This window comes from Pseudorasbora parva, chromosome 21 (genome assembly GCF_024679245.1).
Source record: "Pseudorasbora parva isolate DD20220531a chromosome 21, ASM2467924v1, whole genome shotgun sequence".
NCBI lineage: Eukaryota > Metazoa > Chordata > Actinopteri > Cypriniformes > Gobionidae > Pseudorasbora > Pseudorasbora parva.
The window spans coordinates 29,718,620-29,739,000 of record NC_090192.1 but is presented as its reverse complement, the minus strand read 5'-3'; the positions used below and the strand labels follow the sequence as shown (position 1 = coordinate 29,739,000).

Below are 20,381 nucleotides of genomic sequence, written 5' to 3'. Positions count from 1 at the left end.
AAATTGATCGGGTGAATGCATGTTTTAAACAGCTTCTTGTACACAGAAGTGAATCACTGTTCTAAACTAATACGCTGCTGCACTGTAACATGCACATACGCAGAAGCTTGCCCATCAAGTGCTGATTGTGTGCACACAGAAACATTAATTTCCACAGAAATGTACTGTCAACACTGTTCTGTGGCTTACAAACTGAAACGTTCTAGCATATATGCCTTAGTAACTAAAAACCCACAGCTTCACTATTAATAGAGACGCAGCCAGATAGAATGCATTTATATAAATGTAATCTTTACTGTTTTACTTTATCTGTATCTGATTTAGAACGAGCAGAATCTGTGAGAAATATAACAACCTTAAGTAAAATACAGAAAGTATAAAAATAGTCTGTTATATAGGAGAAATGATGGGCAGCTCGACTTTCATCACATAAATGTCACTTAAGAAAATATGAAGTTGTTCAACCCTGAGTTCATATAGACATAATCTGAGTTTTAACCTGAGTTTCGTTCGAGTGAGTATGGTTTTGGCTTCTTCATGCGTTACTCCAACGAGTGACTCCTTATTGATGGATATGAGCTGATCCCCGGCCTTTAGTCTCCCATCCTAGAATCACACAAAGAAAAACATTTTACTTAATTTTACTTTACTTTCACCTTACATTAATAAGGTGACAATTCAAAACAGTTGTCTTTTAATATTCAAAATTCTCCTATATGCTCACTAAAGCGACATATGTTTGGTAATATAGTAAAAACAGCAATATTTTAAAAAAATATTTAATTTTAAAATTGTAATATATTTTTAAAAATAATTTATTCCTGTGATGGCAATTAATTTTAGCATCATTACCCCCATTTTCAGTCTCATGATCCTTCATTAGAAATCATTTTTTAATGCAGATTTGTGCTCATTAAACATTTCCTTTTGTCAAAGTTAAAAACTGTTTTATTTTTGTGGAAAATGTGATTTTTTTCCCCCAGCATTTTTTGCTAAATAAAGTTTATATATATATATACTTTATTTAGCAAAAAATGTATATATACTGAATATATATATATATATATATATATATATATATATATATATATATATATATATATATATATATATATATATATATATATATATATATATATATATATATATATATATATATATATATCTATAATAATATAGTCTATATATAATCTTTCCTGTTTTACTTTATCTGTATCTGATTTAGAACAAGCAGAATCTGTGAGAAATATAACAACCTTAAGTAAAAAAGAAAAACATTTATACAGAAAGTATAAAAATAGTCTGTTATATAGGAGAAATGATGGGTAGCTCGACTTTTATCACATAAATGTCACTTAAGAAAATATGAAGTTGAACAACTTCATATTTTCTTAAGTGACTTTTTTTATTTATCATCAGTATGAAAAAAAAAAATATATATATATATATATATATATATATATATATATATATATATATATATATATATATATATCTCACTTCACCTACTAGTTTCACAAACCAAGAATCAAACTTTTTTTCTTTCTTTTTTTAAGTTTTGTCATTAACTTGGTTCTTCTTAAACTCAAACAATATTATAATATTAAAAAATATTGCTATTAAATTTAGCAATAATAATAAATAAACATACTTTTTGGCAGTCGCTTCCTTGCATTATTTCCTGAACGAACACCATTGGCCCCTCTGCACGGTTAGCTCCACCCCTGATGACCAAGCCTAATCCCGTCCCTTTGGCAACACATATCAACTGAATCATGCAGTCTCTGGAGAAATTGAGGTAAACATAATGGCTTGGATCAACAGCAGAAATAATGACTCCTGAGGTGATTTATTTTTTTCAATAACCATAAATTAATCTTTTGTGGGATTTCACTCAAGCTAGGTCAGGTGTTTTCAGGCTCAAACTCTTCAATCAGGACACTATTAATTGAAATAGTGTGAAAAAGCTGCTGGATTTGGTCATATGTTTTGTTTACTAGAATTATTTTAAAGGATTAGTTTACTTGAAAATGAAAATGTTCTGATATTTAAAAAAAGGCCTTTGAAACTGCATTGATTTGGACCTTCAACATTTTGGTTGCCATTGATCCAAAAATGTTTTTCTCAAAATACGTAATATCTTTTCAACTGAAGAAAGAAAGACATGAACACCTTGGATGAGATGGGGGTGAGTAAAATTTCAGGATTATTTTTTTCATTTTGAAGGGAACTGATCCTTTAAGTAAATCTGAAAGGATCCCACAAAAGCACCAAATAAAATCTACAGTGTGTCTGTTGGTTCTCACGTGCAGACTTGTGGAGATTGGGAGGTAATGCAGGCTGTGGTGTATACTGGGTTTGGGTCTTTAGGACTCAGAAGCAGAGGACTGGTTGACCTGGAAGATGATGAGGAGGAGGCAGTGTCGGTCATCTTTCCTGAAGACAAGAGATTTGATTTGTAATACTCTCAATCTTAACTTCTGCTACTCTTTCACTTAAAAATGAAACAAATGAATGCTAGAATAGCAATGCCAGTGCACTCAGAATAAAAAAAACCAACACATTTATTTTTCTTATCTATTTATTTTGACACTACTGTTCAAAAGATTGGGGTCGAAAAGATTGTTTTTGAAAAAAGTCTCTTATACTCACAAAGGCTGTAAAAAACAGTAATATTACAACATGTTATTAGAATTAAATATAACTGATATATTTTAATATATTTTAAATTTATTACTGTGATGTCAAAGCTGGATTTTCAGCAGCCAATACTCTAGTCTTATTTGTTGCTCATGTAACATTCTTTATTATTACAGTTGAAAAAGGTTTTGCTCCTCACTATTTTTGTGGAATGGTTTCTTAGGATAGAAAGTTTTTTTTTTTTTTAACTGCATTTGTTTGGCATTTACTTCTTTTAAAGAAATATTACTGACTTTTGAACAGTAGTGTACATACCCATACATTTTGGTTCAAGTACACTATATTGCCAACAGTATTGCGACACCCCTCCAAATCAATGAATTTAGGTTTTTCAATTACTTCCATGGCCGCAGGTGTATAAAATCAAGCAACTAGGCATGCAGACGCTTCTACAAAAAATTGTGACGGATGGGTAACTCTCAGGAGCTCAGTGAATTCAAGTGTGATATAGTGATAGGTTGCCACCTGTGCAATAAGCCCATTCGTGAAATTTCCTTACAACTCAATATTCCACAGTGGTATTTTAACAAAGTAAAGCAATTGGGAACAACAGCAACTCAGCCACAAAGTGGTAGGCAAAGTAAAAATGAGCAGGGTCAGCGCTTGCTGAGGTGCGCAGTGTGCAAAAGTCGGCAACTTTCAATAGCTAATAGAGTTAATAGCTACAGGCCTCCAAACTTTGTGTGGCTTTCAGATTGGCTCAAGAACAGTGTGTAGAGAGCTACGTCGAAGCTATATATCACCAAGTGCAATGCAAAGCGGCGGATGCAGTGGTGAAAAGAACACTGCCACTGGACTATGGACTCTAGTGTGACAAATCACACTTCTCTGTTTGGCAATCCGATGGACAAATCTGGGTTTGCCGGTTGCCAGGAGAATAGTACATGCCTGACTGCACTGTGCCAAGTGTAAAGTTTGGTGGAATATGGTGTGGGGTTGTTTATTAGGGGTTGGGCTTGGCCCCTTAGTTCTAGTGAAATGAACTTTTAATGCTTCTTTAGCATACTAAGACATTTTGGACAATTTCATGCTCCCAACTTTGTGGAAACAGTTTGGTGATAGCCCTTTCCTGTTCCAACATGACTGCGCATCAGTGCACAAAGCAAGGTCCATAAAGACATGAATGAGTGAGTTTGGTGTGGAGGAACTTGACTGGCCTGCACAGAGTCCTGACCTCTCCTGAATTAGAGTGGAGACTGCAAGCCCAAAGCCTCAGGCGTCCCAACACTTTTGACAATATAGTAAATATTCTGATGCATGCTTGTAAACTTTTTTTTTTCAAGTTGGCACACTGTAGGCTGTTTTTGTCCACCATTTCAATATTCTCTCAAAGTCAGACATTAGTCATTCACTCCTGAAATGCAGTATAGTAATAGACGTAATGGAAAATACCTGTGGAAACAGAGATGTCTGATCCAGAACTGGTACTATTGCTCGAGCCATATTTTTCCATGAGTTCAGCAAATTCCCTCCTAATGATAAACACATAAAGACACACAAAATCATATATAAATTCACCTTTCCTGGAGCTGTAACTTTCCAGTGGTACATAATAGGAGGCCTTTGTACAGACTTTTTTTTTTATTTCACTGTGGTGTTCAGAGAGTAAACATTATGTGGGTTTTCCTTTCTGTGAAATCATGCATTACATTTTTATGAATGTACTTGTTCTAAAGGAAAGTGATGAAGGATATTATTTTTAGTTTTTAAAATACACCAAAAAAACTAAACAATGAGCACTCCCCTATTAAACCCTCAAGCTACATTTTACAAGACAGTCGCTTGTTATTTCATATGACAACTCCCATTAAATGCAACTTCCTCATTAGTCAACAAAGCAGCTTAGAAGCACTTAATTAGATTACGGAAGTAATCACCGATAAATTGGAATCAAAGTTAAGAGCCAGACTGTTTCCAAGCCAGAAATGTGATCTAGGCAGTAATCTTTAAATTCTTGACATTATGTTCCCAAAATCAGTGTACTGTACAGTTTGTTTGAGGTGATTGATTGTCCATTAATTATGAGGGTAATCCTTTAACACCGTTACAGATTTAAACCTGACCCCAGCTGGTTTAACTCAGGCCACATATGACAGTCTTGCGGCCCAAATACGTCAACAGCTGTTCAGTCGGGAGTACAAAAGTGCTCATCAGGAAGTCACTGTGACCAGCAAAATGCCAGCTCGATTAAAACTAAGACAGACAAGAAAGAACTTGACAACTGCCCAAAACCAAGACCTCTGGCTAAACAGACAGTGCCAAAACAAAACAAAACTCAGCGTGTATCCTCCAAAAAATATTTAGCACAGAGTGGCAGCTTGATGTTAGTACAGAATTACTCTATACGTTATAGATCAAGTCTCCTAAGAAGTAGTGTACTTTAGTTTTAAAATTAGTTGTATTGACTTTGTTTGTTTTCATGTTAACTTTAGTTTAATTTTTGGTAAATGTTCATGTTCATTTTTGTTTAATTATTCATAATTTTATGATGTGCTTTATGTTATTATTTTTTGACATTTGCTTTTTTTAAGTTTAATTTTTTTCAATTAACAGAAATGTTTTTAATAGTTTTAGTGGTAACAATAAGGTCTCATTTGTTAACATAGTTTTAATGCATTAACTAACATAAACAAAAAATGAGCAAAATATTGTCAATAATAGTCAATGTTAGTTACAGTATATAGCTATACAATATAGTTCTATTCATGATAAAAACCTTTTTTATTATTTATAATGTATTAGTAAATGTGGAAATTAACATTACATTTATTAAATGCGTTAAAAATAGCCTATTAGTTGTTGATAGCTCAAGTTAACTAATGTTAACAATTGAAACATTATTAAAATGTACTATTTTGGTTTTAGGTAAAGCAGTCCGTAACTTTTTGCGCTCTAGAGGTTAACAAACAGAACATTGTAGCCGGAGCTACTTCTCTTTGTTCATGTCTATGGTGAGTGACGCAGGGACTGTGCTCCTGCGCAGTGGTTCCTACCAGACCGGTCTGAAATAGTCCCAATATAAACACTTATTATAAGTGTACCATAATTATTTAGGCTAAGACAAAAACACGGTTTGGAAAATTGATTCATGTTGTACATTCTCATTCGTTTTTTGTAAATCTTGAGTACAGAAAAAGTTACGGACAGCAGCTTTAATGACCCTGATTAGAACTTTTTTAAATAGCTTGACTGATGTTTGGAGTTCATTAAAAATAAGAAAGACAAGAAATTAGTGCTGGGAAAAATGCCACCACACTACAACAAGTGCCCAAAATAAAGTAAATAAAGTGCTAAAGACTTTAATGTACTTAAGTGCATTAAGACTATTTTTAGATATTTTTTAAAATCAAGACACTCATCTGTACTCATCCATTTATAGGATTAAGAATATGATGTACAACAGTGCACATTGTGTACTTGGCATTGGTAAGCAATATTCTGTCTCCATATAATTAAAATCTTTGAATACAAAACAGATCATAATACACACATGCAAATACTGATAAAACAGATCAATATCAGAAAAAAATGCATTAAAAATTGTTAAAGGGGTCATGAATTGAAAAATCCCATTTTCCTTGTCATATTTCCTTGTCACAAATGTAATTGTACTATAAAAAATATCCCGTAAGTTTCAGAACTCAGTGTCCTTGTTAGTCCAAAATCAGTTTTTATTGAAACCAAGCTCAAAAAAAAGACTAGTTTCAGATTTTGTCACATAATTAAGTCAGTGTGACGAAAGACCGCCTCTGCAGAAGATCAATGCCTACTTCTACAGCTTTGACTCTTTAGCCCTGCCCATCGTTTTGCACGTCATGTAGTAGTAAATATGAGAAAAACACAAACACAGGATTACTCCAGCAACAAAATGAGACTCTTTGAATATCCTAGTGATCCTAACATTAAAGGCCCACTGAAATCAAAATGGAAGTTTTTTAGATTTGAGTATGACTATGTTAGCCTTAAAGTTATGAATAAGCTGATGTGATCCAAAACAATGACAAAATTTGCACTTAGGATATATAAGCATTCAAAACTTACAGTCTCTAACTTCCGTTAAAACTAATTACAGATTTTGATGACATCATCGCAGACTTCAGCTTCTCTTCAAATCTTCTGTCTAATCAAAATGCTCTCGAGAATCTAAAGCCCGCCCCCTACGCTGCTGAAGCTGCGGCTGAAATGGTCAGTTGTTCACACAATTACTAATTGCTACATGGCGAAAAGCACATAGCACACTATACTGTATATGCGATATGAAACAATTCAGTGTAAATACGCTTTCAGTTGAGGCGAATGAAGTCTGTTTTCACATTAGTTTCACGCACCGCAGCAGCGCACACACACCAACGGCTCTGGTCTAAATTTAGACTACAGACACACGAGCGCAGCACGTATCATATGCACAAGTCGGCGCTGACAACAAAACATATCGGACTACTTTGAATTCTGCACAGAATTCTGCATTTCAAAGAGATATGGAGGAGATTATGATGATAAACAGTTAGCGGAAACTGGCTTTACCAAACAGAAAGGCTCTAGTTAAACTGTATATTAACGAAACGCTATTGGCTGTTTCAAAAAATTGGAGGCGCTGCTAACAGCTGAAGCCATTTCAGGGGAAATTACGTTGGCACATTGAATAATGCTGCACGTTTCAAAGCACTTCAGTAAGCCTTTAACAAAGCGTGGATTTATTTTTTATTTTTTTTTTTTACTGCAGATTCATTTTTAAACAAGAGACTTTTCAGAGAGACTAAAAATAAAACACACAAGCATGAGTAAAAATGTTTTTACCATGTGTCACTATTGCTTTTCACATATCGTTTGAGTCGCAGTCGAACTGAATAGTTGTTAGTTGTGATCGGCTTTCCTTGGCTTCAGCATTTATGGAGTTAATACATTGTATTATCGGATACAGAAGAAAGTACATAGAATGCAGCTTTTGTTATTGCTTTGATCTCAACTATTCTCTGAAATCCAGAATAAAAGCTTCAGTGAGCAGGAAGGACAGTGCAACAAACAATGATACATTAATTCATAATTACGTTTACACAACACCAACACCAAAAGTCATCCTTGGTCATAAATAATGGGATAACTTTTAGGTACTTAAACTTTATTTACCACAAACAAATTGTATAAAGTTTATGTAATATGCATAAATGTTTCACACTGTTGGCAACAATATATTTTTCAACAGCGGAAATTTTTTAAAAATTCCATGTGTGTAATACTGGGAACATTGGAAAATTATTTTAATATGCAAAACGGTTACCTAATCATAGTAGCGGGCGTTGACTTACAATTCTTGAATGCAGCACGACTATCAAAATGGAGTGTTCGAACGAGGGTCAAAAACTTTGATAACAAGTTGAAAAAATGCAGTTCATGACCACTTTAAAAGAAATCTTACCTGGAAGCGTCGTCACGTACTATCAGTAAAGACATGTGATTTGTAGATGATGCCATGCGAAGAACCTCCACTGCCCTAATAATAATAAAATAAAAATAACACACATTTCTCATGAGTTAGTTGTTTATATACACTTAAGGCATCTTATAATATATAGCGTATCAATAACCAACACACAATACATTACTTTTCATTTGTAACACCTCCTAAATTCATGTTGTTAACATCTAAAATGAGGTCCCCTGCTTTAAGACGCCCTGAAAGACAGAAAGGATCATAATTCATCATTCCCAGAATCAAAGTAAATACATTCATTGGAGATTTTGGGAGAAAGAACATACCGTCCTGTGCCGCCACACCACCTGGCAAAACCCGTTTAATGAAAATACCAAACTCTTCACTGCTCTGTTCCCTGTAGCCCCCAATAATCTTCACACCTATCAAATTGAGAACAAGATTTTTTTGGATTAATTCTTTATATGGGGGTGAAAGAACAAAAAAAATTAAATTGTGCATTAAATGCCTTGAAAAATTAAGCAGTATAAACCAGTTTATTAGGAATAGTATTATAAACTGAAAGAAATTGTGCAGTGGTTCTCACCAAGTCCTTTTTTACAGTCTGTGAAGTCTAGTCTCTCCACGGCACGGTTGATGCCATGGGGCCCCATTATTGTCCTGAAAAAAAATTCCCTTAAATTTCAGTGCAAGAGCTATTATCACAAAACACACACACACAAACACACACACACAAACACACACAAACACACACACACACACATTTTGTTTCATACTGGTTTTAAAAATACAGATTATTGAATGGATGGTAATAATGCGGTTGACCCTCTGATGCATTAACTATTAAATCCCAAAGAAAAGAATATAATCATTCCCAATCTTTTCTTCCCTGAAATGTTGCATATCAAGAGAGAGTTGCACATCTGTCCATTACAGGAGAAGATAAGAGTAAATATTGCAACAAAAAAATGGACATCCATATATAGAAATAAAGGAAGAATAAAGGAAATATTACCAAAGTGGGTTTAGATGTAATGGTTAAAATGGATTTTTAAATCTGTACTGTAATGGACACAGGCTTCAGATGGTTAAATCCGTCAAAAAATAGAATATGTATAAATTCAAAGTGAGCTTTGAATTTACATTTTTTAACATCTCATCAACATACTTTATCCCTAGGAAAAAAATGTAACTCATTAAACAAATTATTATGCAGTCAAGACATTTCTCCTTACATAGAATTAATCCCAGACAAAACCATAGGGAATTTTTCTAAGAAAACCATTGTTTTTGTATTACAGTAAATAGAATAGCGGTTGAAATATTGGCACAGTATCAGGCACAAAAAAATAAATAATAATAATAATAATGCTTATACAGGAAGTAGGTTACTGTGCTTGGGTTTATATTAAAATCACTCAAGCATGTAGGTAAACAATGAAAGCGCCAAATGATAAATCCTTTATAGAAAGAGGGTATGTATCCAATCTGGTAAACGACTTTCTGATCTCTATTGCATTTAATCCCCATAACAGACAATGCAACAGAATATAACGTTTTGACTCTAACTAGGACATTGAGTGAGATGTTAATAAAGCTGTAAAACATATATTTCTTTTATAAAACAAATACTCATCAAATTATATTCTTTTTAACCCTAATGTTGCTAAAATTTACTTTAAATATAATTTTTTTCATACATAATGTACAACTACGTGTAAATATAATAATAGTACTTACAAAACAGACCTATAATTTGCATCATGTGATATGTGAATCTGACATCATCAAAACCAAGTAAACAGATATTACTGAAGCTTTATCCTTCTGTTGGACTAAGTATGCATACGCTCTTTTGAAAAGGCGATTGCTGTTCAGTACCAATGTTGGGTTTGTTTGAGGTCAGTCAGACCCCTGCAAAAACACACTGCAGAAAAAAAGTATGTTTTTGAGTTTTAAAACAGCAGGTTCATAATTATTTGTTATGTTCTGCATTAGATAGGGCGGCATAGTATACAAGTTATGATTTTAGAGTGCAATAAATGTATAAAATCAATATAATATAATATATACAAAAAACATTTTTTGTATTTGGTGTCAAATATGTCATGTTTCAGTACTTCTTTTTGATACAGTACTAAACGAGAAACATTACAAGACTAAACAGATGATAGTTCAACTCGAGCATTTGTAATATCAGACAAAAGTGCTGTTTTTGTTTTGTTGAGTTCATGTGGCGGTCACGGTGAACCGAACAAGATGTCAAGGACAAACTCTTATGCTTCTTACTAGTGTTGTTTTTAACCTGATTCTCATTTCCGCAATTAGTTTTAATTGTTATCTCCTCTGCTGCACTGTAAACAATGCACTTTAATCACGATAACATTAAGAGCAACAAATGAGAATTAGACTTAATTCAGTGTAATGATGATCTGTCCTTTACTGTAAAAGGCAGGTCGCGGGATATGCCATGTTTATCAGAAGGGTTATGCATGCTTTTGTCCTACACATACTTTCATATACGCAATTATACAGCATTATGGGAAATAAAAGGATTTGTCTTTAACGAGTCACCCTGAACAAACAGAGCTCAGATGTTCGTGCGTGCGATTGTGTTACAAAAGATCCAGCATTAAACTGATCACTTAATTCTACCTAATCTGTCTTACCTTGCTCAAGCCATGTAAGGATGTGCACTCAAGTGACTACAGCGTAAACATGCAGGCAGGGTGCATCCTATCTGTCTTGCTCTAACTTTCCACTTCCTGCCGGTTCATAACCATGACGATGATGATGAACTCTAAATGACCGTATTTACTATGAAAGGTACAGTCAATTTTTAATGAGCTCTTCAGCATTGAAAACTATTTTATATGCATTATTAAAGCAGCACAAACTAGTAAACAGAATTGTAGGATATGCTGAAATGTTACAACGCAAATGTAACATCCATGCCCATGCTTTAAACACAGACGAACAAGCAGAAACACAAACTACAGAAGCGCAGCAAATGAGGCTACAACGGACAACAAATAAGCTTTAAAAGCATTAGTATTTGCTTAATCTAAAGTCACTCAGCCAGATAACAACCAGATAATTGCATTTCCTACCAGTAGAGGAGTGATAGCCCGTCAAAGTGTTCTGCCTCCACTGGAAGCAGTGCCATTGCAGGTCCACAAGCAACTGATGATGTATTGTAAAGTCCACGTTATCACTGGGTTGGGGAGAACGGTGGTTCAAATCAGGTCAGTCTCGATGACCGAGAGACAGCAATCTACCCAGACAGTAACAGACACACTCCTACCTATCCACTAATCTGTCCTGATACCCCACAGTCACATGGTTTGCCTCACCTCTCTCGGCGCTGTCACAGCTGATGATGATTCTGCCTCTCCTGAGGCAGGAAGGCTCAAAACTTGACACCGGGCTGATGTGGAACGAGGGGACGTCAGTCTGACTGCATGATTTCTGATGCAGGGATACTGAATGACTAGCACTGTCCTCTCTCTATGTAAAACTGAAAAGAAAAATGAGACATCAATTAGATTTGTATAACTATATAAATATAAATTACAAATAACACAAACAGAAGCCCATAAAAAACGAAATGTCTGAATGTCCGGAGAACAAAAACATGTTTTTTTACCACCACTCACAAATTCCCATTTTAATATGTCACTGAGAACAGTTTGTGTTTTAAACACTCAAAGATAAAATTAAAAAAATCAATGATCACACAGCCTAAAACCCCCACACAATTTTTAAATTATAGAATATTTTAACCAATAACAAAGGTGACGGAGTGAATGAGCGTGGAATCATGGGAGTATTAATGGGTGTGCTAATGTATTAAAGTTGTATTAATGTTACTGTGGTATAAATGATTATGCTTATATACCGCAGTCGGACGTCACTGCTACTTTAACTTTGTTGTTTATGCATATTTTGCGATTAAAGTTACATTTAATGTCCACCTCCTTCTTCCCTGAACGTTGTTACAGTTATGTTTGGGCACTTAAATTCATATTATTCTATTTAATTCTAATGAAACAGCCGCAAGTGCTAAATTACTACTCATACAGGTCAATTTATTTGACAAATTAAAATTGTGGGGCAACTCAGCGCTGTTTTACTGTTATACTTGACAAACAACCATACTAAAAATAAATTTGAGCGTGTTGAAAGATATAACGTTACTATAATGGCTGGTATGAGACACTTGTTGCACACTGCAGTAAAATAGATAGAATATTATATAAATAAAAGCTGGGTGACTTGTGTTACTAAATGACGTGCAATTAATTACAAAATATAATGTATGGTGGAGAAAATGCTGTATTACTGTTACTACAAATAAAGCTCTTTCTGATCATGCTATGTTAGCCACTTAAAAAAAATAGCAGTCTTTTGACAAAAATTAAATAAATGAATTAATTCAAAAGTAGAGCGGATATGATGTCATTAACATGCAACACAATGACACGGGCTGTTACACTGGTTAAAATAGCAGCTTTCTCTGGATTTTAACATAGTTAGAAACATTTGGGATAATCTAAGTGCACAAGCCAACAAAATATATAACATTGTTTTAGTGTTTTTTGGATATTTTAATCCAAAATCTTACATATTGGCCTGGTTTCACAGACAGGGCTTAGATAAAGCCAGGATTAAGCCTTAGTTCAATCAAGACATTTAAATAGCTTTAATAAAAATGCCTCACAAAAAAAAAAAAAAAAACATTCCTGAGGTACTTCTTGAGACAAAACAAAGGCACTGGCATTCTTTAAAATATGTTAGTGCAAGTTGTTTTCAGTTAAAACAGTTCAAACATACCTTTTAAACTGGAACTAGGATCAAACCTTCTCTGTGAAATCTGGGGATTGTGTCTTTAATGACCCTAAGCCTTAAAGCCCTGGGGTGAAAATCAAGTTTTTAATGTCAAGTCATTTATATGTCTGTGTGCTGTTTAAAATATGCTTTACGACAAACATGTGCAAATTCATAAATCAACACCAATGCTAAGTAACAAAGATCTGTTCGTATTGCTGAATTAAACTAATATTTCCACGTGTTATTGTGTAGCGTTTACTAGTTGATAGTCCGAGAATCCGAGATGGTGTGCGACTGAGTGGAGACGGGGACCAATTTGCATATCCATGCATCCTGGTATACTAAACGAAGCAAGGGTGCAGAGAAATATGCAAGGCATTTTGAAATTATTTTTACAGGGATTTTTTTTTTTTTTTTTTTTTAAATATGTTATTGTGCTTACCAAGGATTAGTTTTAAGGGATACAAAAGCCATGCAGGTCCTTGAATGCCATCAAAGGCGAAGTAAGATTAAACACTGCCATTCAGCTAGTGGCCAGGAGGAGGCGCTTTGTCACAGTCACACTCACAGTGAGAGAAACATCACAGAAACATTGCTGGCCATACTACCCATACTACTAGACTTTTCTTTTTCTTTTTTAGAAAAATGAAAGAAAAAAATTGGCCGACAGTTAAGACCTTTTACCCCATACAATTTCACAGACGTCAGTGTTACATTTATAGTCATCAATACTAATCAATACATTATATTTCAATTCCTAGTGTTAGTCAATAATACACAACATGTTCAAATACCATACAGATCCTCAGGCTATGAAGCACAGGCTGCAAACACATAGCAAGACAAAATACTTCAAGCATTTGAAAATATTTTTAATTCAACTGAAAAATATAATTGCATCACGATCAAGCAACCCACATTCATTTTTATACTGTACAAAATCTAACATTACCCGCAGACTTTTGGCAGAACAAAACACTACTGGTTGTTATTATTGCCACAAGAAACTAAGAAATTTCTGCTCATTAAAGATGAAAAAACGTAACTTTTAAATATATGTAAGACTGTCCATCGTGAGATTGCGCTTCGCACCGCCAAGAAACTTTTTAATAGGAGATTACGACGCTTTTTGAAAATGTACCACAATTTAACTGGTGCATTTAAAATGGTTATTATAATATGTATAATGTGATAATCAAATTTTCACTTAGCAACAAGCAAGTACTCCTACCTATGCTCCTACCTACCTCAATCAACAGTCATTTTCTGCAGAACCCGCCGGAACTTTAGCAGTAGCGACCTGTACCCGGGGAACTTGAATCTGTTGCACCAATAGGTTAGTGTTGAATGTTTTGTAACATGGTTTTGAAGGGTGTTCATGCACTTACCTTCATCATTTGAGTCAGGTAAGGCTTTAGAATCTTCTGTATGAAATGCATGTTTTAAAGCCGTTTTAATTAGATATTTAGTTAAGGGATCATCATACACAGAAATGGGAATGTCTTGATTGCTGGCTTAACAGAATGGATGAGCATGTTAGCATGCGCCATTCGGCATGGTTTTAAGTTGTACTGTAACAACTCTATGCTGTGTAATTTGTTAGCAGTCGGTTTAAATTCTATTATAATTTAAGAAAAATATTTGTGTTGTTAGATCGACAATACTGATTGTCAGTTTATGTAACAAATGTAGCAAATAAAATAATGATTGCAACGTTACTGGAATTTAAATTTATATAAATTAATATAATATAATTAATAATATGAATTATTATATTATAAACTAATAAACTATATTTAAATGTATTTTAAAATGTAATGTATTCGTGTGATGGCAAAACTGAATTTTCAGCATCATTACTCCAGTCTTCAGTCACACACGATCCTTCAGAAATCATTCTAATATTATGATTTGGTGTTTAGGAAATATTTATTATGATTATCAATGTTGAAAACAGTTGAGCTGCTGCGTAAAACTTCTGTGGAAATCGTGATGTTTTTCTGCATACTTTGATGATATGAAAAACAAATATACAAGTCTTCACTTTAAGTTTTTTAAAAGTGTTATAAAAAAAAAAAGTATAATAAAAAATAAAAAGATTCCAAAGTTTGAACGGTAGACTGATTTACTTAAAATATGTCTGTTAAATATAGTGTTTTATTTTCATTAAGATACCTATTCAGATAGGGCCAAGGCTTTCTTTATTTGAGTTATGAACTGACTCACATGGTCTGTCTAATGTAATCCATCATTTAGTGATCATGTCTGTCTTTGTTTTGTGTTTCAGGTGACACCTGTCTTAAAGGGTTTTCACTTGCAATTCTAGGATTATGCTGTTTCCATTACTATTTCGTGGGTCCACTGCAAAGCACTATATACAGCAAGTGCTTTCTAGCACCCGGTTATGCATTGATTGCTGCTACATCAGAGGACTAGCCACATCCAGCGGCCAGCTCTTCCTCAGAAGATCCCCACAGCGATTCCTCAACCAGTCACGAGGAGCTAAAACTCACAAGAGGAAACAGCAGAGCCAGGAAGATGACTGGAAGAATAGGAATAAAACCATCCTGACATATATTGCGGCCGCTGGAGTGGGAATGATTGGCATGTCATATGCTGCTGTTCCACTCTACAGACTGTACTGTCAGGTCAGTATTAGATTGATAATCTCTAAGCCATTTTGGTGGATTTATAGTATTAGGTAACACTTTAGAATAATGGTCATTAGTTAACATTACTTAACTACATTAGGCAACATGAACAAATAATGAACTGCACTTATAATTATCTTTGTTAATGTTAAAGGGTTTTTGAAATTAAATTAAAAATGAAATGTATGTAATTAACGACTTACCCTAATGTGGTTCCACACCCGTAAGACCTCCGTTCATCTTCGGAACACACTTTAAAGCCCTATTTGGACGGGATTAGATTAACATGGGGACATGGGGGTAAAGTCATTTTACCTCAGGACGTCTGTAATATTAATGGCCAATTCGCACGGGATAAGACATCTCAGTAAAACTAGCAGAAATGGGAGGAGTAACTCGCTTTACGCACCTCCTTGACGTCATGTGCGTATGACGTTATACCGTTATAACGTGAGCAAACACACAACCTGAGCGCCAGTCTGAACTCCGTCTCCAATATATATGTGTGTTTTAATAAACAGTTAGGTCCAGTCTAACGATTCTGATTGGATTATGTTGGTAATAGACACTTTCCTAGAGCTAAAATGTGTTGTGCCTCTAATAAGTGCTTTTGATCTTCTTTTTGCTTTAAATGATATGCGGAAAATACTGGACATTTTCCACAGATTTGTCCCACCACCTACAACGCAACCGAATGCTTCAAGCGCCTCCAAGGTCGCAAAATGCGCTTTTTTTTACTTTTAAACAGGAAATGACGGAATTTTACCATACGTTTTTACAGCAGGTCTATTCGAACAGGATTAGTATTACCCAAGGTCATTTTTCCAGACCTTTTTACAGAAGGTAAAGTCTCGGTAATCTTTACTGACGTTGTCCGTAATGACTACCGAGATTGCACATTCGGACGGGACTAAAATCACAGAGAACCTCTGGTAATAATTACTTTACCCCCACGTCCCCATGTTAAACTAATCCAGTCCGAATAGGGCTTTAGATATTTTATATTTAGTCTGAGAGCGAATGCAAGTGTAGGCACACTATACTGGCCATGTCCAAAAGCTAATAAAAACAACATCAAAGTCCAGATGTGACATCAGTTAGTTATTTACCATCTCTTGAAGCATCGAAAATACATTTTATTCCAAAAATAACAAAAACTACAACTTTATTCAGCATTGTCTTCTCTTCCGTGCTTGTTTTCAGTCCTTAAATAAAGATTCAAATGGTTATAAATCAGCATTTTGATTCACGTTTCGGATCGCGTGTCAAACTGCAAAACTGCTGAAATCACGTGACATTGGCGATCCGAATACAGTAAAAATGAACTGCTCATGGTTTTTTCATGTTAGTTAATACATTAACTAATGTTAACTAATGACCATTATTCTAAAGTGTTACACTGCAAAAAAATGCTTTTCTCACTTTGTATTTTTGTCTTGTTTCTAGTCAAAATTTCTAAAAAATCTTAAAACAAGAAGTATTTACAAGACAAGCAAAAGTAATTGTCTTGCAATAACATGTTCCTCTCTTACTTCAGGCAACAGGGCTGGGAGGCACAGCAGTAGCTGGACATGACACAGAGCAAGTGGAGACAATGAAGGCAATTAGGGAGCGTATTATTAAAGTAACCTTCAATGCAGACACTCACGCCAGCATGCAATGGAACTTCCGTCCACAGCAGTCAGAGATTTACGTAAGATATTTTTATGTATATTTAAGTTTTTTTTTATGACCAACTTTTTATTCTGTTTTAAAATGTACACATCAATTTTGTTATATGCAGCATACAGTACCGGTCAAAAGTTAGGAAACATTACTATTTTTTAATTTTTTTCAAAAACCAAGCCATGAAGACAAAGGAACTGCCTGTAGAGCTCAAAGAGAGGATTACATCAGGACACAGATCTAGGGAAAACTGCAAACAAAAGCTGCTGTATTGTAGGTTCACAGAACCATGTAGACCAGGGGTGTCCAACCCTGGTCCTGGAAAGCTACCGTCCTGCATATTTTAGCTCCAACCTGAATCAAACACACCTGAACCAGCTAATCATGGTGTTCAGGGTGCTAAATAATTACCGACAGGTGAGTTGGAACTGAAATCTTCAGGATGGTAGCTCTCCAGGAGCAGGGTTGGACACCCCTGATGTAGACACTGTAAAACCCATTTAGAATTAGCACAAAAAAAGCACCTAAAGGGCTCTCAAACTGTTAGAAACAATATTATCTGGTCTGATGAACCTCAGTTCTAAGCATAATTTATGGAGGAAACCAGGCACTGCTCATCACCTGCACAATGCCATCCCAGCAGTAAAGTGTGGTGGTAGCAGCATCATGCTGTGGGGGTGTTTTTCAGTTATAGGGACTGGGGGACTCTTCGGGTAGAAGGAAAGCTCAATGCAGCAAAATATAGAGTAAATTTTAATGAAATCCTAATCCAGATCATTCAGAATCTTGTACTGGGCAGAAGGTCAACTTCCAATAGGACAGTGACTCTAAGCACACAGCTAAGACAATGCAATGGTGGCTTATGGACAACTTATGGAATGGCCCTGCCAGAACCTGGGCTTCAACCCAATCGAACATCTCCGGAGAAACCTTAAAATGTTTGTCCACAAGGATCCTCTTCCAACCTGACAGAGCTTGAGAGGATCTGATGAGAAGAATGGCAGAAAATCGGCAAATGTATATGTGCAATGCTTGTCCATCAAACCCAAAAAGACTTGAGGCTGTACAGGTGCTTTAAGTACTGAGTTAAGGATTTGAATACTTATGCAATGTACTTGTTCAAGTCTTTACTTTTTATTACATTTGCAAAGTTGTCCCAGATCTCTTTTATGCTTTGTCATTATAGTGTATGGAGTGTGGATTGATGTGAAAAAGGGGTTTGAATACATTGAATGTTTTCCCAGGTCGTACCAGGGGAAACTGCGCTGGCTTTTTATAAGGCACGGAATCCCACAAACAAACCAGTGATAGGCATTTCAACCTACAATGTTGTACCTTTTGAAGCTGGACAATATTTTAATAAGATACAGGTAAATATGTGATGCATTTAAATGGAACAATGTTAAAATTACTGTAATAATCTGTGCATTTATGTAACAATTTATTTGTTAGGGTTGACATCTGTATGCAGAAATGTATGGCTATTTGTGTATTACCTTCTTGGCTCACTGAATAGTGTGATAAATTCTAAAACATTGCTTTGTTTTTCCACCAGTGTTTCTGTTTCGAGGAACAGAGGTTAAACCCACATGAGGAGGTAGACATGCCTGTATTCTTCTACATTGATCCAGAGTTTGATGAAGACCCCAGGATGGCAAGAGTAGACAATATTATACTCTCATATACCTTTTTTGAAGCCAAGGAAGGACAGCGGATACCAATCCCTGGTTATAGTTAATTATGTATTATTCAGAGACTTTTAATCAGAATTATCTTCAGGAGATTGTGTTCTGCAATCATTTTGATAATGATTACTGCACATGATAATGTCTGAATTGTCTGAAGAATCAAATAATTATAACAAAAATATAATGGTGATCAAGTGATCATCTGTCTGTGAATTTTATGGTTGAGACAATAAAATATAAGTTCTTATTTTTATAAACCTTTAGAGACAAGTTATTACCCATTTTGATCAACAACTAAACTGTATATGCAATATTTATGAATTTGTGTCAATATAGTCTTTAGGACACTAGAGGGCAGCATTTGTGCATGTATATTTTAGTTTGTGGCAAGCTTTGAATGCTAATTGCATTGGAGTGAAAACAATAATGTGTTGTGCCACTTTTTGCTTATGGTGGAATTCATATTACATGACTGGTATTGTTGCAGCATAAAAAAACATTAGCATGTGCTAGATATCAGATATACAGCTGTAACATACATGTTTAATATATCATCATCTAAAATAATTAATGACTTTTTTTATTTATTTATTTTTATTTTAGGAAGGTGAAAATTGCATGTGTTCTCAGTGGAGCTCCAGCTCCACAATATTGCTCAAGAACACAATGCTGAAACATGTTTTTCTCTTTAGTATGGATTATACATCATCAAGCAGATACAAGTCATAAAATAAGATAATATTTATGCAGGGGTCCATAGAGAGGATGTATAAAACAAACAAACATTTATTTTTTAAATTGTCTAAATATTGATGTGTAAGCATTTGGATATATAAGGTAGTTATGATAGTGGATTTATTATAAACGTGCTTGTTATAGTGAGATATATAATAGTGTTGTATGAGGTGTTTGTAAAGGCTGAAAACCTAATAGATCCAAGAAAAAAAACAAAGGACAGTGGTGATGCAAAAATAAAATCATGGTAAAAAATATACAAAAAAATTAACATGCATTAATGCTATTTTGCTTTATTCTCAATCTTAAAGATAATGTTAATTATAAAGTACTGCGATTGTAAAAGGAGAAGATATAAACTACAATAACCTGTAGTTGAAGAAACTACAATAATAAAATTACGTCATTTAAAACACTACGTAATTCTTCGTGCCCCGGAAAACAACAAACCCGAGCACGCGCTTGAAGCGCGCTGGAGAGCTGACGCAGAATCAGCGGAGCCACCGTCCGCGCCACAGAACCTAAATGGGTGAATTTACGGGGGCTGATCTGCCATCAGCGCGTATGGGATCAAAACAGCAGATTGGCCACACACTCTCCAACACTAAATGGGCGTGTACGGGATTTAACGGACGCGCATAATGTCCAATGAAGGAGTAGAGCTGCCCTAGCAACTCCACA

The 20,381-nt window shown here is 34.8% G+C and overlaps 2 protein-coding genes across 7 annotated transcripts in view; one reads left to right on the top strand and one right to left on the bottom strand.

Annotated features, from left to right (window-relative positions):
- Positions 1–14,261, bottom strand: part of stxbp4 (syntaxin binding protein 4) — a 46,188-nt gene extending 31,927 nt beyond the window's left edge. Inside the window, exons 1-11 of one of the 5 annotated variants that reach the window (XM_067429173.1) lie at positions 14,209–14,261; positions 11,436–11,648; positions 11,242–11,345; positions 8,718–8,791; positions 8,458–8,553; positions 8,304–8,373; positions 8,117–8,191; positions 4,093–4,172; positions 2,307–2,436; positions 1,652–1,784; positions 500–606 (exon numbers count right to left, since the gene is read on the bottom strand). In XM_067429173.1, the coding sequence (XP_067285274.1) occupies positions 500–606; positions 1,652–1,784; positions 2,307–2,436; positions 4,093–4,172; positions 8,117–8,191; positions 8,304–8,373; positions 8,458–8,553; positions 8,718–8,791; positions 11,242–11,297 (821 nt within the window). In that variant the 5' untranslated portion in view covers positions 11,298–11,345; positions 11,436–11,648; positions 14,209–14,261. Of the gene's footprint in view, positions 1–499; positions 607–1,651; positions 1,785–2,306; positions 2,437–4,092; positions 4,173–8,116; positions 8,192–8,298; positions 8,374–8,457; positions 8,554–8,717; positions 8,792–10,800; positions 10,861–11,241; positions 11,346–11,435; positions 11,649–14,208 lie in introns of those variants that run through there. The other 4 variants (XM_067429172.1, XM_067429175.1, XM_067429176.1 and 1 more) reach the window with 4 other exon arrangements.
- Positions 14,205–19,214, top strand: cox11 (cytochrome c oxidase assembly homolog 11 (yeast)). 2 transcript variants are annotated; one of them, XM_067429180.1, is made up of 5 exons: positions 14,205–14,297; positions 15,249–15,609; positions 17,150–17,305; positions 18,522–18,647; positions 18,833–19,214. In XM_067429180.1, exons 2-5 carry the CDS (start codon positions 15,292–15,294, stop codon positions 19,013–19,015), a joined length of 783 nt encoding a protein of 260 aa, XP_067285281.1. In that variant the 5' UTR covers positions 14,205–14,297; positions 15,249–15,291; the 3' UTR covers positions 19,016–19,214. The 2 variants fall into 2 exon arrangements, with proteins under 2 accessions (XP_067285281.1, XP_067285280.1); XM_067429179.1 differs by having other exon boundaries at positions 14,237–14,367; positions 18,833–19,213.
- Positions 19,215–20,381: the final 1,167 nt, after the last annotated feature.

Bases quoted from the DNA above. Each gene is read 5' to 3' on its own strand.
- cox11 (XM_067429180.1), top strand. From the start codon at position 15,292: ATGCTGTTTCCATTACTATTTCGTGGGTCCACTGCAAAGCACTATATA. The intron at 17,306-18,521 runs GTAAGATATTTT...ATGTTTTCCCAG, and splicing joins CACAGCAGTCAGAGATTTAC to GTCGTACCAGGGGAAACTGC. The intron at 18,648-18,832 runs GTAAATATGTGA...TTTTTCCACCAG, and splicing joins AATATTTTAATAAGATACAG to TGTTTCTGTTTCGAGGAACA.